The sequence below is a fragment of the Bombina bombina genome, chromosome 3 (genome assembly GCF_027579735.1).
Source record: "Bombina bombina isolate aBomBom1 chromosome 3, aBomBom1.pri, whole genome shotgun sequence".
Classification (NCBI taxonomy): domain Eukaryota; kingdom Metazoa; phylum Chordata; class Amphibia; order Anura; family Bombinatoridae; genus Bombina; species Bombina bombina.
The window spans coordinates 470,155,459-470,181,686 of record NC_069501.1 but is presented as its reverse complement, the minus strand read 5'-3'; the positions used below and the strand labels follow the sequence as shown (position 1 = coordinate 470,181,686).

The 26,228-nt window shown below is 39.1% G+C and overlaps 1 protein-coding gene across 1 annotated transcript in view; it reads left to right on the top strand.

Annotated features, from left to right (window-relative positions):
- Nucleotides 1–26,228, top strand: part of SORT1 (sortilin 1) — a 78,025-nt gene that overhangs the window by 21,945 nt on the left and 29,852 nt on the right. Inside the window, exons 7-15 of the mRNA XM_053706761.1 lie at nucleotides 2,238–2,287; nucleotides 2,359–2,486; nucleotides 14,227–14,374; nucleotides 16,120–16,275; nucleotides 16,396–16,502; nucleotides 18,658–18,760; nucleotides 18,838–19,006; nucleotides 20,336–20,526; nucleotides 20,821–21,010. Coding sequence (XP_053562736.1) covers nucleotides 2,238–2,287; nucleotides 2,359–2,486; nucleotides 14,227–14,374; nucleotides 16,120–16,275; nucleotides 16,396–16,502; nucleotides 18,658–18,760; nucleotides 18,838–19,006; nucleotides 20,336–20,526; nucleotides 20,821–21,010 — 1,242 coding nt within the window. The remainder of the gene's footprint in view (nucleotides 1–2,237; nucleotides 2,288–2,358; nucleotides 2,487–14,226; nucleotides 14,375–16,119; nucleotides 16,276–16,395; nucleotides 16,503–18,657; nucleotides 18,761–18,837; nucleotides 19,007–20,335; nucleotides 20,527–20,820; nucleotides 21,011–26,228) is intronic.

The window sequence follows — 26,228 nt, the reverse complement described above, 5'->3', positions numbered from 1 at the left end:
AGAGAATGAAGCAAAAATTGCATGCTCTATCTGATTTATAAAAGTTTAATTTTGACATTACTGTCCCTTTTAAAGAAAACCGTGAAATAAATTACTATATTTTCCCTTTTCTATGGCCTAAATCTTAATGTTTTTCCATTCCCATGTGTTAAATGTATTAATTGCCTTTTTTAACATTTCTTTTCCGTTTTTAAAAGTTACGTAAAAGTCAAAATTAAACATTCATAATTTAGATAGAGAATGCAATTTTAAGACTTAAAATGTTTCAATTTACTTCTATTATCAGATCTGCTTTGTTCTTTTGGTATCATTGGCCAAAAAAACATACCTAGATTAGGTTAGTGGTTACTCACATGTCTCTTGTCATTGGCTCATGCAATGTGTTCAGTTAGGACCCATTAGTGCATTGCTACTTTTCAGTTTACTTTTGTAATCCCTTTTGTAGAGGTTAAACACATAGGGCTAGATTACGAGTGGCACACTAACTGCTGCGCATGAGCCAAAAGGGGTTTATCGCGGCTCTTTGTGTGCGTTAGAAGTAGCTCGGTATTAAGAGCTGAAAGTAAACAAGATCGCTTTAGTGCAATTGAATTTAACGCGCACTGGGATAGTGGGACTTTAGAGCTCTGATGAACTGTACACGAGACAAAAAAGTGCACAAAACACATCAAAAATACATTTTAATACACAGTTACACTCATAATAACTCTGTAATATAATTTTTTAATGCAATTTTTGTATAAATTTCTAAGGGCTGATCGGTAGCAATTAGCGCTCATACTATTAACCAGAGGTCAGACCTCTGGTTAATGTTTTAAAAGTACCCCAAATGGAAGTATACTTTATATTTTTTTATTAAAGAATAACTGCACTATGCAGTTTTTGGAGGCTGTGGGGTTTTTGGAAAAAAAAAATGGCACTGAAAAGTGTCTTTACATAGCAGTCTATGGGAACTGTGTGTTCCCTGTAAAAATATATGTACTGTGTATGTATATGTATATATATGTGTGTGTGTATATATATATATGTATATATATATATATATATATATATATATATATATATATATATATATATATATATATATATATAACATATACCCCCTTCGCTGCACTAGTTCTCATGCTGTGTTTCACTGCATGAGAACGAAGCTCCCATTGGAGCCTACGGAAGCTTCTGTGCAATGCGAATGCATCTCACTTGTAATCTACTATCTCACTTGTAATAGCAGCGCACATTTGCATCCACTGGTATTACTAAGTTAAGCTCAAATATCGATTTTGCAGAAGCAATATTTTGCGCTCAACTTGTAATCTAGACCTTAATATTGTAAAGGAATTTACAGCGCGACTAATGTTACCAGTTTTGCCTGTGCAGAATAGTGCATTAGTGAGCTCCCTTTAATTGATATCCCTTTTTACGTTTCTATTACAGTATGATTCTTGCATGCCTTACTACTATGAAAATGTATTAGTACTTGCCACACCCTGCCAGCATTGTAAAGAGTCAATTTTCAGGAATTAAAGAGCATATCTAAAAAAAGAAAACAAATTACAAGCCTTCTTAGTAACCATAATAATAAAATTAAATTTTTTAATATAGCTCTTAAAGGGACATTAAACCACTGAGTATAACTACAGTAGCAGGATTATAACTTAACATGCTATTGTTTTTGTCCCTGTACCTGCAGCTATCTTTAAAGTGTTCTCTTATTTTAACTCATTGTAAAATCCAATTGGTTACATTTTGCATTTTATACTGGGGGCCGCCATCTTGGTACACTGTGACAGAAGCAGTGCAGTCTCACAGATCAGTGATGTTACTGGCTTTTTGACAGCTATACCTTAACTTCAGTTTAGCTCAAATAATAAAAGGGGGTATAAACATTACATTTTTGCAGTTTTTTTGCACAGTTTACAAGTTACATAACAAATAAAAGCTCCAAGATCCCTTCATCTGTGAAGGGTCCATTCATTCATTTTACAGCCCCACAAGGGGCTGTGTTCTCTACAGGAAGTCAAAGGAACAGCTTTTTCTTTGAAGTGTTGCTAGGAGACATCTGCTCTAGCCGTAGTCAGTTTATTGCCCATGCTCTAGTAGAGTAGTGCTCATTTAGCTAGAACACAAGTAAGTTGAATGCTGTCTTTAACACAATTACTATGTATACTTTGATTTAACATATTTGTTTTTACTGGTGGATCTATGTTTCATATCTCTAATTCTGTATCTGTTTTTAGGGGAGTTGGAGATACCATTCTCTTCACAACAGCTGTGAATGCCACTTGCCGTATGTATTGGGGTCATAGTGAGGGAACTCAAGAGTGTACAGTTATTAACGCTGCTGCTCTCCTTCATTAGGTGAAGACTATCGATCACTTTCCTTGAAAAAAACCTCAGATTTTGGAAGCACATTCAAAACCGTAGGTGAACGTGTCCACTCATTTGGATTATGGGGTCGCTTTCTGCTTGCATCTGTGCTGGAACAGGTGAGTCATCAGAATAATAAATGGGTTTTATGTCCCTTTAAATGTACATTAAACAAATACATTTCATGCACCCCACTCTGATTATGGATGCTGCCATTTTTCAACCTAAGTTTCACTGCAAGTATCTGAAGGAAAGTTGCTGCACATGTCAGCACTGAAATGCAGTGAAAGCCATATTTGTAGAGGGAGGTAGGAAATAACCTCAGTACTAAGCTTCTAAAATGTATTAAGTGTCCCATATATATCTTGGAAGGGGCACTTTTTTGTTTCAAGTGAATATTACTCTCTTTTTACTTTAATTATTTTATGTTTTGAGATATATATCTATACCAAGAAGAAAAAAATGAATACCTGCATGGGTGACACGATTGCCGTACCATTTTTTTTTTCTTCTGAAAAGCAGGACAATATAGTTTACAAAATTGCTATTGTACATTTTCCAATATATGTGTCATAATATTTTTATTTTAAAACCCAAATTTTTAGCAATCGCTGAATGAGTTTACTTTTTTTTTGGGGGGGGGGAGGTTCTCTCAAAAATGGAATCCCTTGAGGCAGGGTTTGCATACTACATTCCTTGGGGCCCACTAATAAGATGGATTTTCAGAGTGTTTAAAGTATATCATAGTTGATTAGTCAGTTGCCAGTAACTTGTTTAGTTAAATATAAATTAAACAATGTGGGTTTTTTTTTGTGTGCTTTGATTAGCCCTCCCTAGAGATTTCATAAGCAAAATCTGTAATATAGAGTTTCAAAATGTTGGAAATTTGGGGCATGCAGCCGAATGCAGAAGAAGGCAGTTTGTTTTTGGAGCCCCATTTCTTCTGAAAAGAGCCTAACGGCAAGAGTGGCTGCCGCCTTCTTCTGCATTCGGATGCTTTAGTAGTTCTACTGAAAATTGCCTAAACTAAATATTTCATTTGCATGTTACAGAATTTGCATTTTGCCCCTTCTAGCGAGCATGGTACTAAACATAATTTTACACAAAAAGAGGTATTCAGTGTCCCTTTAATCCTATAAAGCTGTCCTGTTTGTGTTCTTGTCAGACTTGTTTTTCTTCAGTCGTGGGATTTGTCCATATCAGCCAGTGTGTAAAGAATACCTTGGAATAGAGTGTGTGTTTTAAATTTCAACTGCTTTTATTCAATCGTTTGAGCTAGATTACAAGCGGAGCGCTAATTTTAACGTGCACCCGTAAAAGGGCAAATTTGCATGTTTTACCGGGCGCACGTTCAATAACAAGCCTTTGCTTTCAGATGTCGACCTCTGGTTAACCCCTTAACGACCGAGGACGTACCCTGCACGTCCTCGGTCTGGAAAGCAGCTGGAAGCGATCCTGCTCACTTCCAGCTGCTTTCCGGTTATTGCAGTGATGCCTCGATATGGAGGCATCCTGCATGGACATGTGATCCAGAGAGAGCCACTCTGTGGAGGGGGGCGGGGGCGCACGGGCGTGTGCATGCACAGGGCGGGAGCGGGCGGTAACTGCTACACTACCGAAAAAACTTATGATAAAAGTAAAAAAAAACGGTATTTAAGTATCTAAAAAGCATCTAAGGGATCTGGAAGGGGTGGGGGGTTGGTCTTGGGGGGAGGGGAAGCTACACTACAGAAAAAGAAAATTTTTGCACAAGCTGTTTGTAAATGATTTCAGTGAGAAACCTAAAGTTTGTGAAAAAGGGAACTTTTTTTTAATTTGATCGCATTTGGCAGTGAAATGGTGGCATGAAATATACCAAAATGGGCCTAGATCAATACTTTGGGTTGTCTACTACACTAAAGCTAAAATGAAGCTCCTGCACTGCTGGGCATAATACACGTGTGGTGCGCAGCGGCATTTAGCGGCCTTCTAATTACCAAAAAGCAATGCCAAAGCCCACCGAAGCATTTACAACCATTTGTGCCATAATTGCACAAGCTGTTTGTAAATCATTTCAGTGAGAAACCAAAAGTTTGTGAAAAAGGGAACTTTTTTTTTTTTTTTGTTAATTTGATCGTATTTGGCGGTGAAATGGTGGCATGAAATATACCAAAATGGGCCTAGAGTTGTCTACTAAAAAAAATATATACATGTCAATGGATTTTCAGAGATTCCTGAAAGATATTAGTGTTCTAATGTAACTAGCGCTAATTTTGAAAAAAAAAAAAAATGGTTTGGAAATAGCAAAGTGCTACTTGTATTTATGGCCCTATAACTTACAAAAAAAAGCAAAGACGATGTAAACATTGGGTATTTCTAAACTCAGGACAAAATTTTAGAAACTATTTAGCATGGGTGTTTTTTGGTGGTTGTAGATATGTAACAGATTTTGGGGGTCAAAGTTAGAAAAAGTGTGTTTCTCTTGTTAAGTGTAGTCAGTCCACGGGTCATCCATTACTTATGGAATATATCTCTTCCTAACAGGAAGCTGCAAGAGGATCACCCAGCAGAGCTGCTATATAGCTCCTCCCCTCACATGTCATATTCAGTCATTCTCTTGCAGCCTAACTAAGATAGGTCGCTGTGAGAGGTCTGTGGTGTTTTTTAACTTAGTTTATTTCTACAATCAAAAGTTTGTTATTTTAAATGGCACCGGAGTGTGCTGTTTATTCTCAGGCAGCATTAGAAGAAGAATCTGCCTGCGTTTTCTATGATCTTAGCAGACGTAACTAAGATCCACTGGCTGTTCTCATCTGAGGAGTGAGGTAACTTCAGAGAAGGGGAATAGCATGCAGGGCCCCCCTGCAAAAGAGGTATGTGCAGTAAATTATTTTTCTGAGGAATGGAATTGACTGAGGAAATACTGCTGATACCAATGTAAAGTAAGTTCAGCCTTAAATGCAGTGATAGCGACTGGTATTAGGCTGATGAGTGTGTGTACACTGAATGTATTTTTCTAAGGAATGGAATTGACTCTGAAAATACTGTTAATACTGAAATAATGTATGAGCCTTAACTGCAGTAAAAGCGACTGGTAGCAGGCTTATTAATAACAATTCATAACTTTTCAAATGTATGTTTAAAACGTTTACTGGCATGTTAATCGTTTTTTGTGAGGTACTTGGTGATAAAACTTATTGGGGCATGATTTTTACCACATGGCCATCTTTGTTTTCCGCATAGAAACAGTTTTCTGAGCTTCCCCACTGTTGTAATATGAGTGGGAGGGGCCTATTTGAGCGCTTTTTTGCGCAGTAAAAATTCAGTCACAATCTGTCTACTTCATCCTCCATGATCCAGATCGTCTCTAGAGAGCTCAGAGGTCTTCAAAATTCATTTTGAGGGAGGTAATCAGTCACAGCTGACCTGTGACAGTGTGTTTTGACTGTGAGAAAAACGTTAATTATTAAATTGTTAATCCGTTTTTGGGTATTAAGGGGTTAATCATCCATTTGCTGGTGGGTGCAATCCTTTGCTAACTTAATACATTTACTGTGAAAAATTGGTTGCTGTAACTATTTTGGTTCATTGTTATTTCAACTGTGACAGCTTTTTGTGCTTCTTAAAGGCACAGTAGCGTTTTTTATATTGCTTGTAAATTTATTTAGAAAAGTATTTCCAAGCTTGCTAGTCTCATTGCTAGTCTGTTTAAACATGTCTGACACAGATGAATCTCTTTGTTCACTATGTTTAAAGGCCAATGTGGAGCCCAATAGAAATTTATGTACTAATTGCATTGATGCTACTTTAAATAAGTCAATCTTTACATGTAAAGAAATTATCACCAGACAACGAGGGGGAAGTTATGCCGACTAACTCTCCTCACGTGTCAGTACCTTCGCCTCCCGCTCAGGAGGTGCGTGATTTTGTGGCGCCAAGTACATCAGGGAGGCCCTTACAAATCACTTTGCAAGACATGGCTACTGTTATGACAGAAGTATTATCTAAATTGCCAGAATTAAGAGGCAAGCGCGATAGCTCTGGGTTAAGGACAGAGCGCGCGGATGAGGTGAGAGCCATGTCAGATACTGCGTCACAGTTTGCAGAACGTGAAGACGGAGAGCTTCATTCTGTGGGTGACGGATCTGATCCAGGGAGACTGGATTCAGAGATTTCTAATTTTAAATTTAAGCTTGAGAACCTCCGCATATTGCTAGGGGAGGTATTAGCGGCTCTGAATGATTGTAACACGGTTGCAATTCCAGAAAAATTATGTAGGTTGGATAGATACTATGCGGTACCGGTGTGTACTGACGTGTTTCCTATACCTAAAAGGCTTACAGAGATTATTAGCAAGGAGTGGGATAGACCTGGTGTGCCCTTTTCCCCTCCTCCCATATTTAGGAAAATGTTTCCTATAGACGCCACCACACGAGACTTATGGCAGACGGTCCCTAAGGTGGAGGGAGCAGTTTCTACTTTAGCTAAGCGTACCACTATCCCGGTAGAGGATAGTTGTGCCTTTTCAGATCCAATGGATAAGAAATTAGAGGGTTACCTTAAGAAAATGTTTGTTCAACAAGATTTTATCTTACAGCCCCTTGCATGCATTGCGCCTGTCACTGCTGCGGCGGCATTCTGGTTTGAGTCTCTGGAAGAGGCCATTCGCACAGCTCCATTGGATGAAATTATGAACAAGCTTAAAGCACTTAAGCTAGCTAACGCATTTGTTTCTGATGCCGTCGTACATTTAACCAAACTTACGGCTAAGAACTCCGGATTCGCCATCCAAGCGCGCAGAGCGCTATGGCTTAAATCCTGGTCAGCTGACGTGACTTCTAAATCTAAATTGCTTAATATTCCTTTCAAAGGGCAGACCTTATTCGGGCCCGGCTTGAAAGAAATTATAGCTGACATTACGGGAAGTAAGGGCCATGCTCTACCTCAGGACAGGGCCAAATCAAAGGCCAAACAGTCTAATTTTCGTGCCTTTCGTAACTTCAAGGCTGGAGCAGCATCAACTTCCTCCGCTCCAAAACAGGAAGGAGCTGTTGCTCATTACAGGCAGGGCTGGAAAGTTAACCAGTCCTGGAACAAGGGCAAGCAGGCCAAGAAACCTGCTGCTGCCCCCAAGACAGCATGAAGAGAGGGCCCCCTATCCGGAAACGGATCTAGTGGGGGGCAGACTTTCTCTCTTCGCCCAGGCTTGGGCAAGAGATGTCCAGGATCCCTGGGCGTTGGAGATCATATCTCAGGGATATCTCCTGGACTTCAAAACTTCTCCTCCACGAGGGAGATTTCATCTTTCAAGGTTATCAGCAAACCAAATAAAGAGGCGTTTCTACGCTGTGTACAAGACCTTTTACTAATGGGGGTGATCCACCCAGTTCCGCGGACGGAACACGGGCAGGGATTCTATTAAAATCTATTTGTGTTTCCCAAGAAAGAGGGAACCTTCAGACCAATCTTGGACTTAAAAATCCTAAACAAATTTCTAAGAGTTCCATCATTCAAAATGGAAACTATTCGAACCATCCTTCCCATGATCCAAGAGGGTCAGTACATGACCACAGTGGACTTAAAGGATGCCTACCTTCACATACCGATTCACAAGGATCATTATCAGTACCTAAGATTTGCTTTCCTAGACAGGCATTACCAGTTTGTAGCTCTTCCCTTCGGATTAGCTACGGCTCCAAGAATCTTTACAAAAGTTCTGGGCTCACTTCTGGCGGTACTAAGACCGCGAGGCATAGCGGTGACTCCGTACCTAGACGACATTCTGATACAAGCGTCAAGTTTTCAAACTGCCAAGTCTCATACAGAGATAGTTCTGGCATTTCTGAGGTCGCATGGGTGGAAGGTGAACGTGGAAAAGAGTTCTCTATTACCACTTACAATCTTATAGATTCTGTAGAGATGAAAATTTACCTGACAGAGGCTAGGTTATCAAAACTTCTAAATGCTTGCCGTGTCCTTCATTCCATTCCACACCCGTCAGTAGCTCAGTGCATGGAAGTAATCGGCTTAATGGTAGTGGACATAGTACCATTTGCGCGCCTGCATCTCAGACCGCTGCAATTGTGCATGCTAAGTCAGTGGAACGGGGATTACTCAGATTTGTCCCCCCTACTAAGTCTGGATCAAGAGACCAGAGATTCTCTTCTATGGTGGCTCTCTCGGCCACATCTGTCCAAGGGGATGACCTTTCGCAGGCCAGATTGGACGATTGTAACAACAGACGCCAGCCTTCTAGGCTGGGGCGCAGTCTGGAACTCCCTGAAAGCTCAGGGATTATGGACTCAGGAGGAGAAACTCCTCCCAATAAATATTCTGGAATTAAGAGCAATATTCAATGCTCTCCTAGCTTGGCCTCAGTTAGCAACTCTGAGGTTCATCAGATTTCAGTCGGACAACATCACGACTGTGGCTTACATCAACCATCAAGGGGGAACCAGAAGTTCCCTAGCGATGTTGGAAGTCTCAAAGATAATTCGCTGGGCAGAGTCTCACTCTTGCCACCTGTCAGCGATTTACATCCCAGGCGTAGAGAACTGGGAGGCGGATTTTCTAAGTCGCCAGACTTTTCATCCGGGGGAGTGGGAACTTCATCCGGAGGTCTTTGCTCAACTGATTCATCGTTGGGGCAAACCAGATCTGGATCTCATGGCGTCTCACCAGAACGCCAAGCTTCCTTGTTACGGATCCAGGTCCAGGGACCCGGGAGCGGTGCTGATAGATGCTCTGACAGCCCCTTGGGTCTTCAACATGGCTTATGTGTTTCCACCATTCCCGATGCTTCCTCATTTGATTGCCAAGATCACACAGGAGAGAGCTTCGGTGATTCTGATAGCGCCTGCGTGGCCACGCAGGACCTGGTATGCAGACCTAGTGGACATGTCGTCCTGTCCACCGTGGTCTCTGCCTCTGAGACAGGACCTTCTAATTCAGGGTCCTTTCAAACATCCAAATCTAATTTCTCTGAGGCTGACTGCATGGAGATTGAACGCTTGATTCTATCAAAGCGTGGCTTCTCGGAGTCGGTTATTGATACCTTAATACAGGCTAGGAAGCCTGTTACCAGAAAAATTTACCATAAGATATGGCGTAAATATTTATATTGGTGCGAATCCAAGAGTTACTCATGGAGTAAGGTTAGGATTCCTAGGATATTGTCCTTTCTACAAGAAGGTTTAGAAAAGGGCTTATCTGCTAGTTCGTTAAAGGGACAGATTTCTGCTCTGTCTATTCTTCTACACAAACGTCTGGCTGAAGTTCCAGACGTTCAGGCTTTTTGTCAGGCTTTAACTAGGATTAAGCCTGTGTTTTAAGACTGTTGCTCCGCCGTGGAGCTTAAACTTAGTTCTTAATGTTCTTCAAGGCGTTCCATTTGAACCCCTTCATTCCATTGATATCAAGCTGTTATCCTGGAAGGTTTTGTTTTTGATGGCTATTTCCTCGGCTCGAAGAGTCTCTGAGTTATCTGCCTTACATTGTGATTCTCCTTATCTGATTTTTCATTCAGACAAGGTAGTTCTGCGTACTAAACCTGGGTTCTTACCTAAGGTAGTTACTAACAGGAATATCAATCAAGAGATTGTTGTTCCATCACTGTGTCCTAACCCTTCTTCAAAGAAGGAACGACTTTTGCATAATTTGGACGTAGTCCGTGCCCTGAAGTTCTATTTGCAGGCAACTAAAGATTTTTGTCAAACTTCTTCCCTGTTTGTCGTTTACTCTGGACAGAGAAGAGGTCAAAAGGCTTCGGCTACCTCTCTCTCTTTTTGGCTTCGTAGCATAATACGTTTAGCCTATGAGACTGCTGGACAGATATGATGAAAATAATGGTATCTTTAGAAAGTCCATTTAATGGCGAGAAAAAAAGTATATAATATGTGTGGGTACAGTAAATGAGTAAGAGGAAAATTACAGCTAAACACAAACCCCGCAAAAATGTAAAAATAGCATTGGTCCCAAACGGACAGAAAATGGAAAAGTGCTGTGGTCATTAAGGGGTTAAGCAAAAAAAAAAGTCCCCCAATTGCCCCCAATATAAAGAGTATAGGTTTGTTTTTACAAATAAAATATATAAGTATCTTTTTTTTTAATTAAAATATAACTGCAGGAAGCAGTTATAAGGTGTTAAAGTGAGCGGATGTGGGGTGAAAAGCACCTTTAAATTGCATTCTATGGGGACTGTGTTTAAAGTATGTGTGTGTATGTATGTATGTATATGTATATAATTTTTAAATATGCTGCCAACGGTTCTGTGCCATGTCTATTGGCATCAGAACGAGACTCCCATTGAAGTCTATGGAAGTGCGCTCTCGTGAGTGCAAAGCTTCCATGCAATGTGAACGCAAGGTTTGCATTGCGCTCAACCTATAATACCAGCGCACATATGCTTTATCTGAATCGTGAAAGAAAAAAATTGTGTTTGTCCTTTTAGGTCTATTTCTAAACTCTATATGTTTGTTTATTGTGTAACATTTTTGCTGTGAAGAAGGGGCATGTTATTCCTGCAGATACAAATTCACAGTTTTGAGAACTACAAAACCAATAATATGTGATATTTTCTAGACAGACAATATGCCCCAAATAATATTACAGTAACTTCTGGAAGAGCATGACATTGTTGTGAATAGATTAAAGGGACAGTCAACACCAGCATTTTTGTTGTTTAAAAAGATAGATAATCCCTTTTTATTAACCAGTTTTGCATAACCAACACAGTTATAATAATACACTTTTTACCTCTGTGATTATCTTGTATCTAAGCAAACTGCCCCCTTATTTTAGTTATTTTGACAGACTTGCTCTTTAGCCAATCAGTGCTTACTCCTAGGCAACTTCACGTGCATGAGCTCAATGTTATCTATATTACACACATGAACTAACACCTTCTAGTGGTGAAAAACTGTCAAAATGCATTCACATAAGAGGCGGCCTTCAAGGTCTAAGAAATTAGCATATGAGCCTACCTAGGTTTAGCTTTTAACTAAGAATACCAAGAGAACATAGCAAAATTGGTGATAAAAGTAAATTGGAAAGTTGTTTAAAATTGCATGCCCTATCTGATTCATGAAAGTTTATTTTGGACTTGACTGTCCCTTCAATTGAATAAATTTATCAAAACATTAAACATAACTAGTCCTTCTTTCAGGATGAATAACCTTTTGGATTATAATGTACCTTAAATAGAAACTACATTTTAGATGGATTTCATTTAGATAGATTTTTCATCAAAGAGGCATATTTATTAAAACAAACAAATAACCTTTTTAAATAAAAAAAAAAAAAAAAAATCTGATTCAGATTAAAAAAAAAAAAAAATGTAAAAAATTGACCTAGAATACAAGTTGTGCGGTACGGCTATACCGCTTAAAAATTGGCCTTTTCGAGAGGAATATTCAGCTCACCCGTATCAAAAGTCGCGTCAGTACAGCTATAATGCTTTCCATTCCGCACCAAAAAAAAAAGGCTTTTGAGTATGGAATATTCAGTTTACCCGTATTACAGGTTGTGCGGTCCGTCTATTCCGCTAGCGTTATGGCTTATACCGCCACAGTCCATTTTGCTATCAAAAGCAAGTAGTTATGGATTTTGCAAAACAAAAATGTTTCACAAAACTCGTAACAAAAATGTTACAAAGTACACTAACACCCATAAACTACCTATTAACCCCTAAACTGCCACTCCTGCATTGCAAATACTATAATAAACCTATTAACCCCTAAACCGCCAACCCCCCCATCGCTAACGCCTAAATAAAACTATTAACATCTAATCTGCCTGCCCGCATCGCAAATACTAACCTAAACCTATTAAACCCTAAACCACCAAACGCCCACATCGCGACTACCTCAAACTATTAACCCCTAAACCTTTCACCCCCATAAAGTTACAATATAACCTTCAAATAAATAAAAAAATAAACTTAAACTATAAATAAACCTAACATAACTATTTTAACAAAATAAAATACACCAAAAATAAAAAAACTAAATTAAAAAATCCTAACACTAGTAAAAAAAAACAACTAACATTACAAAAAGTGTCAGTCTAAAATTACGAAAAATAAAAAAAATCAAAGATTACAAAAAATAATCAAAATGATCCAAAAAAAATAAAAATAAACCTAATCGAATACCCCTATAGAAACAAAAAGCCACCCCAAAATAAAAACATCCCCTAATATACCCACCCAAACCCCCAAAATAAAAAAGTCCTAACTAAAATAAACCTACGCTACCCATAAAGTGGCATTGGTGTTTGGCGGTTTAGGGGTTAATAGGTTTAGTATTTGCGATGCGGGGGGCAGCGGTTTAGGCGTTAATACATTTATTTTGTGTTGGCGATGTCGGGGGGGGGGGAGGCTGATAAGGGCTTATTAGACTAGGCTTTTAGGTTAGGTTTTTACATAACCTTCTTGTCTCCATAGACGTCAATGGGGAATGTGTTTATAGCAATCGCAGGTGTTAGAAAAAACACTTTTTCTCCATTGATGTCTAGGGGGAAAACATGCACGTCAAGTCAAGACTTGGCTTTTGTGCGGTATGGAGCTTATCGTACAACACAAGGAGGTTTTTTTGTACCTTTTTAATGGCAGCGCTATGGAAAGTGCGGTACCACTAACATTTTAGCGTTATTTATGCACCGGGTTTAGTGCACAACTTGTAATCTGGGTGATTGCTTTTTATCCTCCCTGGTTATTTATAATAAACCAACCCTGCAATACACTTTTGGACTTATTTTAACTCTTACAATTTATAGTTTTTCTTATTCTTAGAGTAGGAAATGCATTCTGCAGTCAGATCTCTCAAGGGTAACCATGCTACACATCTTCCCCCTAATAAGATTTAGCGGATAACAAATGCAAATGTCCGTGGCTAGTCTTGCTGTTTGTAAACTCCAACCCAGATCGGTTCCTCCAAATAAGGAATATAAGGCAAGTGATGGGTAGAGTTAGGATATTGAAATAAATATATATATATATATATATATATATATATATATATATATATATATATATATATATATATATATATATATATAATACATTAATACATACATACATACACACACACACACACACACACACACACACACACACACACACACACACACACATATATATATATATATATATATATATATATATATATATATATATATATATATACAGGAATCTATAGAAACAAGCGCACAAAAACACCTCTCATGGAGCAGATCAATTTAATAAAGACAAACGCATATAAAAACAAATAACCCTTCGGTTCTTCCCTACTCACAAATAAAACCTCAATCTTATGAGGTAAGGAGAGGCAGGTGGATATCAAAGTGTCCCCACTTATTTCTCAGGTACTGTCACCAAAAGTTCTCCAATATAGTGCAGCTCCGGTTCTTCCAAATATCCCCAGTGGTACACACAGCCAATCCTTTTGCTTCTCGTTGTTGGATTAAAAGTCCACTTGTATTTAAAAATTACCGCTCTAGTTGAGCTAATAGAAATGCTGTGAGTAACTGCAGTTTGCACAGAACTCCGCTCAGCGTGTGTATATGTGTGTATGTATATATATATATATATATATATATATATATATATATATATATATATATATATATATATATATATATATATATATATATATATATATATATATATATATATATATATATATACACACACACACACACAGTATGTATACAGTATGTGTGTGTGTGTGTATCTATCATATCCTGCTATGATTTTAAAGTCCCTTTAATTTAGAATATGTAAATCTAGTTTTAAATCTAATATATAGCATAAACAAAGTAAAATATATAGTGCTCTGTTAACTCCTATTTCTATTTTACATCCCCTTCACACATGGTTTGTAGGACAGAACGAAGAGGAGGATCCATGTTTCTCAAGATCAAGGGGAGACATGGAATGTAGCTCAGCTACCGTCTGTGAAATATGAACAGTTCTACTCTGTACTAGCAGCCAGTGATGATATGGTCTTTATTCATGTGGATGACGAAGGAGGTGAGTGTAGGGTACACGGAGCAGGCCAAAGCAGACCAGAAACAATACATAAGAATAAAGAACCCTTTAAAAAACTGGCAATATCATTAGTCATAGTGGTATCTACATTACTGAAAAACTAACCTGGTGATATTTGCATCATTCAAAGAAATTGATTTTACCTTAGAGGTTTCACTACAGCATTAATTTCTTTTTGATTATCTCTTTCTCTTTTTCTCTTTCTCTTTTTCACTTTCTCTTTTTCTCTCTCTCTTTCTCTCTCTCTCTCTTTCTCTTTCTCTTTTTCTCTCTCTCTTCCTCTTTCTTTTTTCTTTCTCTCTCTCTCTCTCTCTCTCTCTCTCTCTCTCTCTCTCTCTCTCTCTCTCTCTCTCTCTCTCTCTCTCTCTCTCTCTCTCTCTCTCTCTCTCTCTCTCTCTCTCTCTCTCTCTCTCTCTCTCTCTCTCTCTCTCTCTCTCTCTCTCTCTCTCTCTCTCTCTCTCGCTTTTTCTCGCTCGCTTTCTCTCGCTCGCTTTCGCTCTCTCTGTGGGATTATATATATTCCACATGTATGTATTTATATACAACGTGTGTATGTATATTATATATATATATATATATTTATACTTTTTTTTTAAAAACATTTTAATTTGACTGAAAATGAGCCCTGCTCCTGTCCAGGGATCCAATACAGGCATATAGCAGTAGGGGTGGGGGGCTGCTCCTTTCAGAAATGCTGTGCCTTGCTGATATCAAATACATTGTAGATGCAGTTAGGTTAACCCAGCAGCATAGGGAACTGCAATTTTAGCCTTTTTGGCAGCCGTGGGGTTAACTGCAGCTGCTATGTAATAGTAAGTGGCTTTCCCTCCTCTTTATTGCTGCATGGGTTCTGCTTTTAGACTTCTAGATTGATCAGCTGCTACTGAGATCAGAAAGTGAAAGTAAAATAGCCATTTTACAAATGTGTGCTAAAAGCAACCACTAGATGAGCTGGTTTGCAAGAAATCACATACAAATCAATGCATTACAGCCACATCTGACGACTATCGCAGTTTTTAAATCGCGGCGATTAATTGAATTTTATTTATTTTTTTATAAATATATAGTCCTATCAAATACTATAGGACTTTTATAATAATTCGTAATTTGACAGGCTAAGCTTTTCTACAGGATTAGAAAAAACAAAATGCAAAATTATCTGGTGATTGTGAACAAAGGAACTAGATGTTCGAGGTTGGATATGCATGGCAGACAGAAAGAAAATGTAGTATTTTTTTTATATATATTTTTTTTCTCTGTGGTCTTACAAGATCAAACATTTATAGACTCTCTAAGAAGATTATTTTGTCCACCTCTCTGTTTGTTTTTCTGTGTGGCATCAACACAGTTGACATTATTTGTTATTACAGGGACATTATAATGCAATAACAAAATACTCTTATTATTTATTACAAAAATTCTTGAGTGAACTGTGAATAGATATATAATTAAAGACTGCTCAGGAGTTGTATATTTGATTGGAGCTGGTCCTGGCTAGTGAGCCTTTCAGAAATGTCATACCCACGTAGCGTTTAATCACCTTCCCTGTCTAATTCAGGGTCAGGTTACATGTTTGAAATAACAGAATGTTCTGGTGCATTAGATCATTTTATTGTGGCATAATGTGATTTTAATGCTTTTTTTTTCATGACTTTTTTTAGTTTTGTTTTTTTGTTAGCTGAAGGCTACTCGTGCGCATTTGTCATTTTCTCTTTTCTCTTTGCCAGACACTGGGTGTGGCACTATATATACATCTGATGACCGTGGCATTGTGTATTCAAAGTCTCTGGAGCGCCATCTTTACACCATGACTGGAGGAGAAACTGATTTTACCAATGTGACCTCTCTAAATGGCGTTTATATCACCAGCGTTCTTTCTGAGGGTAGGCCGACTGATTACTCTGCTGTAGGCGGTTAACTGACTGGTCATGTTGCTGATTGCAGAATCCTTTTTTTTTTTTTATTCCTTACTGTTTCACAGCTCTCTCTGTACCTTTTTATAGATAATTCAATCCGGTCTGTGATAACCTTCGATCAGGGTGGTGAGTGGAGTCCCCTAAGAAAGCCAGAAAATACCAATTGTGACTTAACAGCTAAAGACAAGGAGCAGGTGAGACCCTTCTCTCATAATACAGTCTAGGTATAAATAAGTAGTAAGATATGCACACCAGGGGGCGTCAGGATGGCTGGCTCACCATGTCTCCCCCCTTCCTTTTCAAATCACCTGCATGCTGATGGCTTACCTGCTCCCACCCAGGTCCAGACCCACCCATGACACAGCAAATTCCACCCACAACACATTCCCTGTCCTGCACCAGAACTCTGGTGGGCCTCAACTAAGTGTCCCCCCCATTATTACTTTCTGGTGATGCCACGCTACACTTTTTTTATTATTTTCCTGTGTGTGTACATGATCCTTATTAGGGCACGTTGAGTATCATCACAGAGTGTGACAACGGTCTAGATTCATTAAAGCATGTGACGCTGCTTAGGGGACTTGTTGTAAAGGTAATATCATGTTTGAAATTCATTGAGGCTTCACCTATATTTTACAGCATTATTTGAGAGCTCTTGACATTTAAAGGGATAATAAACAGTATTAGATTGTAATATAACACCTTTCATTATGCTTTGGTTATTTGTTTTGTTCCCTTTTCATGTAAATTGTTGTTGTTTTTTAAATTCCACTTCATTTCTATAAAGTAATGGGTGCCGCCATTTTTTAACTTAATTTGCTTCTTATCTGTTTCTTCTGCTGAAGGGACAGATATAAACTGGCAATAAGAGACAGAGAGAGAGAATTAAAAGAGGATTCCACACAGCTTTGTTTTCAAAGACCTAAATAGAAAACTAGTTCAAACATGGTGGCGGCGCCTATTACTTTATAGAAACTAAAGTACTTTAAAGTAACTAAACCTTTTACACTTATATTTTTAATATTTAACCAACTAATATAAGTGTAAATAAACATCTAGATATTATTCTAGGGCTAACCTTTGCTTTGAATACATATTTACTGTTTAACATACCTTGAAATAGTTGTATCAAGTGCCCCAATACACAATAACTGGTAGCAGTGCATAAAAGCAATAACTACAACCACAATGTTTTGGAAACACGCTTGCAAACTGGTTTATGTAAATGTATGTAAATATAAAACTATTTGCATGTCTGTGTTTTCTTTTCTCTGTGTTTTAGGGTAGTCTAGTTTTGGTATTTCTCAACTCTAGTCCTCAAGTAACCCTTACAGTGGCTGGACTGTTATCCGACGGACATTTGGCCGACAGATAATATTCTGACAGAAAAGTGGCCGTCCGATAATAGTCCAGCCACGAGGTAGATAAATAGATTTGATAGATAAATAGAGTATTTCTCAGAGAGAGAACTAAAAGACATGCGGGCTGGGACCCATGGTTAGGTTCTAGAGGCGGTTGTGGCGCCCGAGGCTCTGATTAGAACAGAGCACTCTGGAGCGTATCTGCCTTTTGGCTGAACTCTGAACATGCTTCGGCATTCTGTCCGTCGGCATTCTGTCCGTCGGCATTCTGTCAGTGCTCTACCCCTAACAGGCCAGATTTTCATCATAACTTAAAGGAATAGTTTAGTCAAAATTAAACTTTCAGATAGAGCATGCAATTTTAAGTAACTTTCTAATTTACTCCTATTATCAATTATTCTTCATTCTCTTGGTGTCTTTATTTGAAAGTAAAGTTAGGAGCCGGCCCATTTTTGGTTCAGCACCTGGGTAGTGCTTGCTGATTGGTGGCTATATTTAGACACCAATCAGAAAGTGCTACCCAGGTTCTGAACCAAAAATGGGCCGGCTCCTATGCTTACATTCTTGCTTTTTCAAATAAAGATAGCAAAAGAACGAAGAAAAATTAATAAAAGGAGTAAATTTAGAAAGTTGCTTAAAATTGCTGCTCTATCTTTAGTCTAAATTAAACCTTTGATGATAGACTATTCCTTTAACTAGAACACAGTGGGGAAAAAATGTAAATGAAAAGAAATACTGTTCATGACCCTTGCTTCCAAATATACTACAAGATATGTAGCTATTGGCGCAATATGTGCAACATGATGTCTACATGCACTTTACACTAAATGTGATTGCATCTGGGTGTATAAGATTATACTGTATATGCTTTTGTGTCACATGATGCTGTTTGAATAAACATGCTCCATATTGATAAAAAAAAAAAAGTTGGTACATGATCTGGTGTCTGTTGTTTGCACACTCAGTATAGCCTCTTTCTGTGTCACAGTGCAGTCTGCATATACATGCTCAGTACAGTATATCCCAGAGATTGACTGTCCCAATGCCGCCGCTGTCTGAGCCGAACGCTGTGGGGCTTGTCATTGCTCATGGTAAGTGCACAATAGAGCGTATAAGAGAACTGTTTGTTAGTCACTTTCTGTTCTGTAACCATAATGTATTATTGTAGGTAGCGTTGGAGACGCAGTATCTATCTCACGTCCTGCGGTGTATCTCTCTGATGATGGCGGGTACTCGTGGAGTAAAGTGCTGGATGGACCTCATCACTATGCAATACTGGACTCTGGAGGACTTATAGTGGCTGTAGAGCAAAGCGATGAACCTATTAACACCGTAAAGTAAGCTTAAAATCAGAATGTGTGTGAAGCTTTGTATTGCAGGTAGGATGAAGATGGGAGGGCAGCTGGGATCAGATGAAGATGAGAAAGAGGTGTGCAGATGGGGGAGTGGTGGGAAGTTGGTAAAACAGAAATTTAGTACAAAAATGACATTCTGTGGGAGTATGTCATTTTTACACTACTTGCTGTGTAGCCCTATGTGTTTAACCCCTGCAAAGGGGGTCACAAGACAGTGATTTACAGGGTTCTGTGACTGCTGTTGCCAGTTGGTTTACTGACTATTATCTGCTTGGGACCAGCAGTCTCTGCAGCTCCCAACTTGGACTGTATCTGTGTGTTTAACCCGTTTGCGTGGGTTAAACACATAGGGCTACATTACTAGTGGCACGCAATATTGACATATCTCACCCTTGCTAACTTGTTTTTCATATTACTAAGTTAAAAGTAAATGTGACCACACGTGCACTTCTGGTGGTGTAGCACAAGAGCGAAAGCGCTAAATAGTGCTCCACTTGGAATCTGGCCCATAGAGTTTTACTAGTCAGTAGTGCAAAATTGACATGCTCAAAAGAATTAAATCATGAATTTTTCACACAACGATGTCACTTGCAGGGTGATAGGATAGGCAAGGGTGCAAAAGTGGTGTATATTATTACTGTGTCTGAAACTCTTTAAAGGGACATAAAACCCAAGATTTTTCTTTCACAATTTAGATAGAGCATGCGATTTTAAACCACTTTTCAATTTGTCTATTATCAAATGTACTTCATTCTTTTGTTATCCTTTGTTGAAGTATCTTTAACACACTACTGGGAACTAGCTGAACACATCATGTGAGCCAATGACAAAAGGCATACATTTCCAGCTGGTCAATTAGCTCTTAATAGTGCACTGTAGCTCCTGAGCCTACCTAGGTATGCTTTCCAACAAAGGATACCAAGGAACAAACCAAATTATATAAGAGGAGTAAGTTAGGAAGTTGTAAAAAATGGTATGTTCTATCTAATTCATGAAAGAAACATTTTGGGTTTTCCGTCCTTTTAATGGAGTTTTTTAACCTTTCTGATCAATACCTTTTTAGTACCAGACTAACTAACCCATTGTACAGAGAGCTCTACTTTTGCCACAAATCTGTTGTTATCTCTAACCCTGTGGTTATTAATGTTGGGCAAGGAGATATTGAAGAAACATAGAATGATAATAATATATATATTATTTTTTTTGTTTTAATTTTGCTTTACCACAAATTCAATTCAGTGTCACTAATTTATATATTATATCACTTTTTTTTTTCCTTATCTGACCAGTCTGTTTTTCTTCTCTTTGCAGGTTCTCTACAGACGAGGGCCAATGCTGGTATTCCTACAACTTCTCCAAAGAGCCAGTCACTTTTATTGGTTTAGCAACCGAGCCAGGGGCTCGATCTCTTAATGTCACAGTTTGGGGGCATCAGCCTGGCTTATTTAGGAACATATGGAAGTCTTATACAATCGACTTTATATCCTTGTTGCAGCAAAACTGTGAGTCTTGTGTCCATTTTTGTATATTTATATCTTCTCGCCTATTTCATCTGTTGTATTCTTTTTTTATTGCCTTGTCCAGATTATATTTTTTTTCTATTCAACCCAATGATCCCTAACAGAACCTCTGTATACACTTTGCTGTGTAGCATTAGCTATCAACCTAATGATCTCTTGCCCGGTGCATATGAATGTTGTATGTGGCCAAATATGTTGTTCTTCTCTTTCTTCTCTTTCTTCTTCTTCTCCTCGGACAATGAATTTGATCTCTGCTATATACTGTGTTCTTTCTAGGTAAAGATTTGGATTATATTAAATGGCTGGCACATTCCACTGACCCAGGAGTTTCAGAGGACGGTTGTGTTTTGGGATACAAAAGGGAATATCTTCGTTTACGCAAATCCTCTATGTGTCAGAATGGACGAAATTACAGTGTAACCAGGGCTCATATCTTATGTACATGCACGCTGGATGATTACATGTGGTAATTTGCTGTTCATTTAAAAAAACATGCACATATCTCATAGCATTTGATCCGTTCTGAAGTTCAGCTTGTCCCCGGTTGTAATATAATTTCTTTCCTATGGCATGGAGAGTCCACAACGTCATTCCAATTACTAGGGATCCCCAGTCATTCCACTTTGCCTCTGTCAATGGAGGATGTGCGAAGATGGTGTCTGAAGATATTTAATCCTTTTATGGGTACTTTTCCCTGCAAGCAAGGATTGGGGTCTAGCTGTGTTCACGTCAATCTCTTTAGTAAGAGTAGTGGTGGCTTTTAGGAGTTAGAAGGCGGCAAGGTGGTCTTTGCTTTACTTCTAACACGTTTGCTACCCCTTTGCAGAAAGCCAGGGTTGGTTACTCTGTTCTTTCTGTTACTACAGGTCCCTGACAGGGAGTGGATTACCGGTCACACCTTAGTAGCTGTTATCTGCCCTGCAGCTGGATCCACAATTAAGTGCCCTTTGCCTTTTAGGTACTGAAGGACAGCACTTTTGAGGTTAACCCTCAACAGGATCTATTATGGGACAATATTATCCTTATTGGGTTAAGGGTAATGGTTTTGGGCAGCTTTATTGGCACTTTTATGTGTTTAAAAAAGGTTCATTCTTTGAATTTAACTACACACAGTGAGACACTTAAGGGGTTAATGCCCTACAAAGGGGCAGGAGAGTTCACTTGGCTGAAGGGATTCTAAGGGATTATTACTTTTACCCTTATTTGTAGAGCTAGGCTATAGCAGAGTATGTTTTGAGATACACTGTGAGCAAGGAAACTTTATTTTCTGTCAGCAGCCGCCATTTATTATCACACACCTTCTAATGTTACACAGTTCATTTTTGAGCCGCTCACGTGATGGCCGCATTTCCGGTATCTGTTGCGGAGCTTAGTCTGCCGGTGTTGGCTTTGCGGCTGGTTCTCTTGAATCGGAGTTTACCTAAGAGAAGAAGGACTTTGAAGCTTCCTCTTACTAGTGGGATATCTATCCGCGCACAGTAGGAGCCTCAGGGTCCGAGTTTACTTTTTAGGGTGACAATTTTTTTGTTGGTTCTCCGTATATTTTATATCACTCAGGTTTTCAAAAATTTGGACATAAATTTATTAGAAGTCACTTTTGAGGATAAAACTGTGCCTAAAGCATTATAACTTTGTCACTTTTAGTGTGACCTGATTCTGTAGCTATTGACTCGCAACAGGATAAATCTATTACTATGGATAAGTTCTTGCTATGTTAAGAGGCCCAAAGTGTCCTTCCTATGCAATTCTGTTCCCCTTGCTTGGCAAAGACTTTAAAATTTAAAGACAAGTTACTCCCTTCTGCGCCAAGTGTCTCTCAGGATGATGCTGTGCGTAACATACCTCCGCTTTCTCCTCAAACGTACCAAGCCTTAATTGTTTCTCATAAGGTGCCTTCTGTTTTCTCTCAACCTCCTGGGGGTGTTTATTTACCAGGGGATTTTGCCGCACAGATAACGTCTGCAGTATCTGCTGCTTTGTCTACTTTTCCTACTTTGTGTAAGCATAAGAGGAAATCTAAACATTTGTCTGATAGTAAGGTTTCTGAATCCTCTAAATCTGCGCTGGCCAACCTTTCCTATATTTCTGATGAGGAGAATACTTCAGTACCATCTGATGGTACGATCTCAGACTCGGACGCTATGGGGGAAAAATAGTCTGAATCTGAAGAAGTTAATTTCCGTTTTAAGCTTGAACATCTCCGGTTGCTTCTGAAGGAGGTTCTAGCTACTTTGGACGACTCTGAACCTTTGGTTGCTCTCAACCCCAAAAAGTCCTATAAACTTAAAGGGACACTGTACCCAAAAATTTTCTTTCGTGATTCAGATTGAGCATGAAATTTTAAGCAGCTTTCTAATTTACTCCTATTATCAAATTTTCTTCATTCTCTTGGTATCTTTATTTGAAATGCAAGAATGTAAGTTTAGATGCCGGCCCATTTTTGGTGAACAACCTGGGTTGTCCTTGCTGATTGGTGGATAAATTCATCCACCAATAAAAAAAGTGCTGTCCAGAGTACTGAAACCAAAAAAAAGCTTAGATGCCTTCTTTTTCAAATAATGATAGCAAGAGAACGAAGAAAAATTGATAATAGGAGTAAATTAGAAAGTTGCTTAAAATTGCATGCTCTTTCTGAATTACAAAAGAAAAAATTTGGGTTCAGTGTCCCTTTAATAGAGTTTATGATTCTCCAACTTCTGAGGATGTTTTTCCTGTTCCAGACAAGATATCTGAAATTATAGCTCAGGAATGGGATAAGCCAGGGGTTCCTTTTTCCCCTTCCCGTTTTTTAAAACATGTTCCCTGTTGTTGACTTTATTCGGGATTCAAGGCGCACTGTGCCTAAAGTAGAGGGAGCTATCTCTACTCTAGGTAAAATATCTAGCATTCCTATAGAGGATAGTTGTTGTTGTTTTAAGGATCCAATGGATAAGAAGCTAAAGGGGTAATTTAAAAAATATGTACATTCATCAATAATTACAGTGCCAACTTGCAGCAAGTATTGCCACGGTTGCGGGAGCAGCATCGTATTAGTGCAATGCCCTGTATGATCTGATTTTAGAAGAGACTATGGTAGAGGAGATCCAAGATTGGATCAAAGCTCTTAAACTAGCCAATACCTTTATCTGTGATGCCAACACGCAGGTAATTAGACTGGGAGCTAAGATATCTAGCTTCACTGTTCTAGCTCGCAGAGATCTGTGGTTAAAATCTTGGTCGGCTGATGTATTTTCAAAGGCCAAGCTTGTGGCTTTACCTTATAAGGGTAAAACTCTCTTTTGTCCTGGTCTGGCGGAAATAATTTGAGAGATTACAGGTGGAAAGGGATCTTTCCTACCTCGGAACAAGAAAAATAGACCTATCGGTTGACAGACTTCTAATTTCTGTTCCTTTTGCAACTTTAAGGGACAGAAGTCGTCGTCGTCCTCCTCCTCCTCCTCCTCCTCCTCCTCCTCCTCCTCTTCCAAACAAGACCAATCCAGGTCCTCTTGGAAATCAAGCCAGCCTTTGAATAAGGGAAAGTAAAACAAGAAGCCTTCCGCTGACTCTAAATCAGCATGAAGGGTCCGCCCCCGATCCGGGTTTGGATCAGGTGGGGGACAGGCTTTCTTTTTTCCCCCGATAGGCTTGGATACGTGATGTCCCAGATCCATGAACTGTGGACATAGTATCCCAGGGTTACAAGATAGTATTTAAGTCTAACCCTCCAAGGGGCAGATTTCTCCTGTCAAGACTATCCTCAAACCAGGTAAAGAGGGAGGCCTTCTTAAATCTCGTAGAGGGCCTTTCCTCCCTGGGAGTTATTATTCCAGTCCCTCTAGAGTAACAAGGTCTAGGTCGGATTCTATTCAAATTTATTTGTTGTTCCCAAAAAGGTGGGAACTTTCCGTCCCATCCTAGATCTAAAGTGTCTCAACAAACTCCTCAGGGTCCCGTCCTTCAAGATGGAAACTGTTCGTTTCATCCTTCCATTGGTTCAGGAAGGTCAGTTCATGACGACCATAAACCTGAAGGACGCGTATTTACACATTCTCATTCACAGGGATCATCACCAGTTTCTGAGGTTTGCCTTTCTGAACAAGCATTTCCAGTTTATTGCCCTTCCGTTTGGTCTTGCCATAGCCCCCAGAATATTCACAAAAGTTCTCGGAGCTCTATTGGCAGTGATCAGATCCCAGGGAATTGCTGTGCTGCCTTATCTAGATGACATCTTTGGTTCAGGCGTTATCTTTTCAACTACCAAAATCTCATACAGAGATGATGTTGTCTTTTCTACGTTCCCTCGGGTGGAAAGTGAATCTGGAAAAGATTTCTCTAGTTCTAACTACAAGAGTGTGTTTCCTAGAAACAATCGTAGATTCCCTGTCCATGAAGATTTTCCTGACAGACGTCAAAATCCAAACTTCTTGCCATTCTCTCCAGTCTGCTATTCGTCCATCAGTGGCTCAATGGATAGAGGTGATTGGTCTGATGGTGGCTTCCATGGACATCATTCCTTTTGCTCGGTTCCATCTTTGACCACTGCAGCTTTTCATACTCAGTCAATGGAACGGAGACCATTCAGATTTATCGTAGAGGATAAATCTGGACCCCCTGACAAGAGACTCTCGTGGTAGATTTCACAGGAACATCTGTCTCAGGGCACTTGCTTTCATAGAAACATAGATATTGACGGCAGATAAGAGCCATAGGCCCAGCAAGTCTGCCCGATATTACCTAACAGTATAAAATTATCTAGTTTGTAGGATAGCCTTATGCTTGTCCCAGGCATTTTTAAAGTCCCCCACAGTGTTTGTCATTACTACCTCTTGAGGAAGTTTATTCCATAAATCAATCACTCTTTCTGTAAAGAACTGCTTCCTCAAATTACTCTTGAATCTACTACCCTTCAGCTTGAGATCATGACCCCTTGTGCTTGAATTTTCCATTTTATGTAAAAAACCCACGGCCTCTGTTTTACCCTCTGTTTAAGTTGCTATCATATCACCTCTTTCTTTTCTCTCCTATCCTGGTAAGTTTTTTTTATTTTTTAGACCATGTACCATTTTGGTAGCCCTCCTTTGCACAGATTCAAGTTTGTTAATATCCTTCTGAAGGTATGGCCTCCAGAACTGCACACAATACTCAAGATGAGGCCTAACTAATGATCTATAAAGTGGCATAAGAACCTTACTATTTCTGCTGTAAATACCTCTACCAATACATCCCAAGCATGCTGCTAGCCTTACTCGCTGTATTACTACATTGGAATTATTATTTCAGAGGATTTAAAACTTAGTAAACAAAGTCCTCTTCCTCATCTGTAACAGTCAGTAAAGTGTCATTGAGTCTGTAATTAACATTTGGATTTCTGAGACCTTCCTGGGTAATTTGACTACGGATGCCAGCCTGTTAGGCTGGGGAGCTGTTTGGGGTTCTCTAAAGGCTCAGGGCCTGTGGTCTCAGGAAGAGTCTTCTCTTCCCATAAACATCTTGGAGTTGAGAGCAATCTTTAATGCCTTGACAGCTTGGCCTCAATTATCTTTAGCCCTGATTCCAGTCGGATAATATCACCTCAGTGGCTTACATCAACCACAAGGGAAGAACTTGGAGTTCCTTGCTCATGAAGGAGGTGACTCACATTCTGTAGTGGGCGGAAGCTCACAATTGTCTCCTATCTGCCATCCACTTTGCAGGAGTGGACA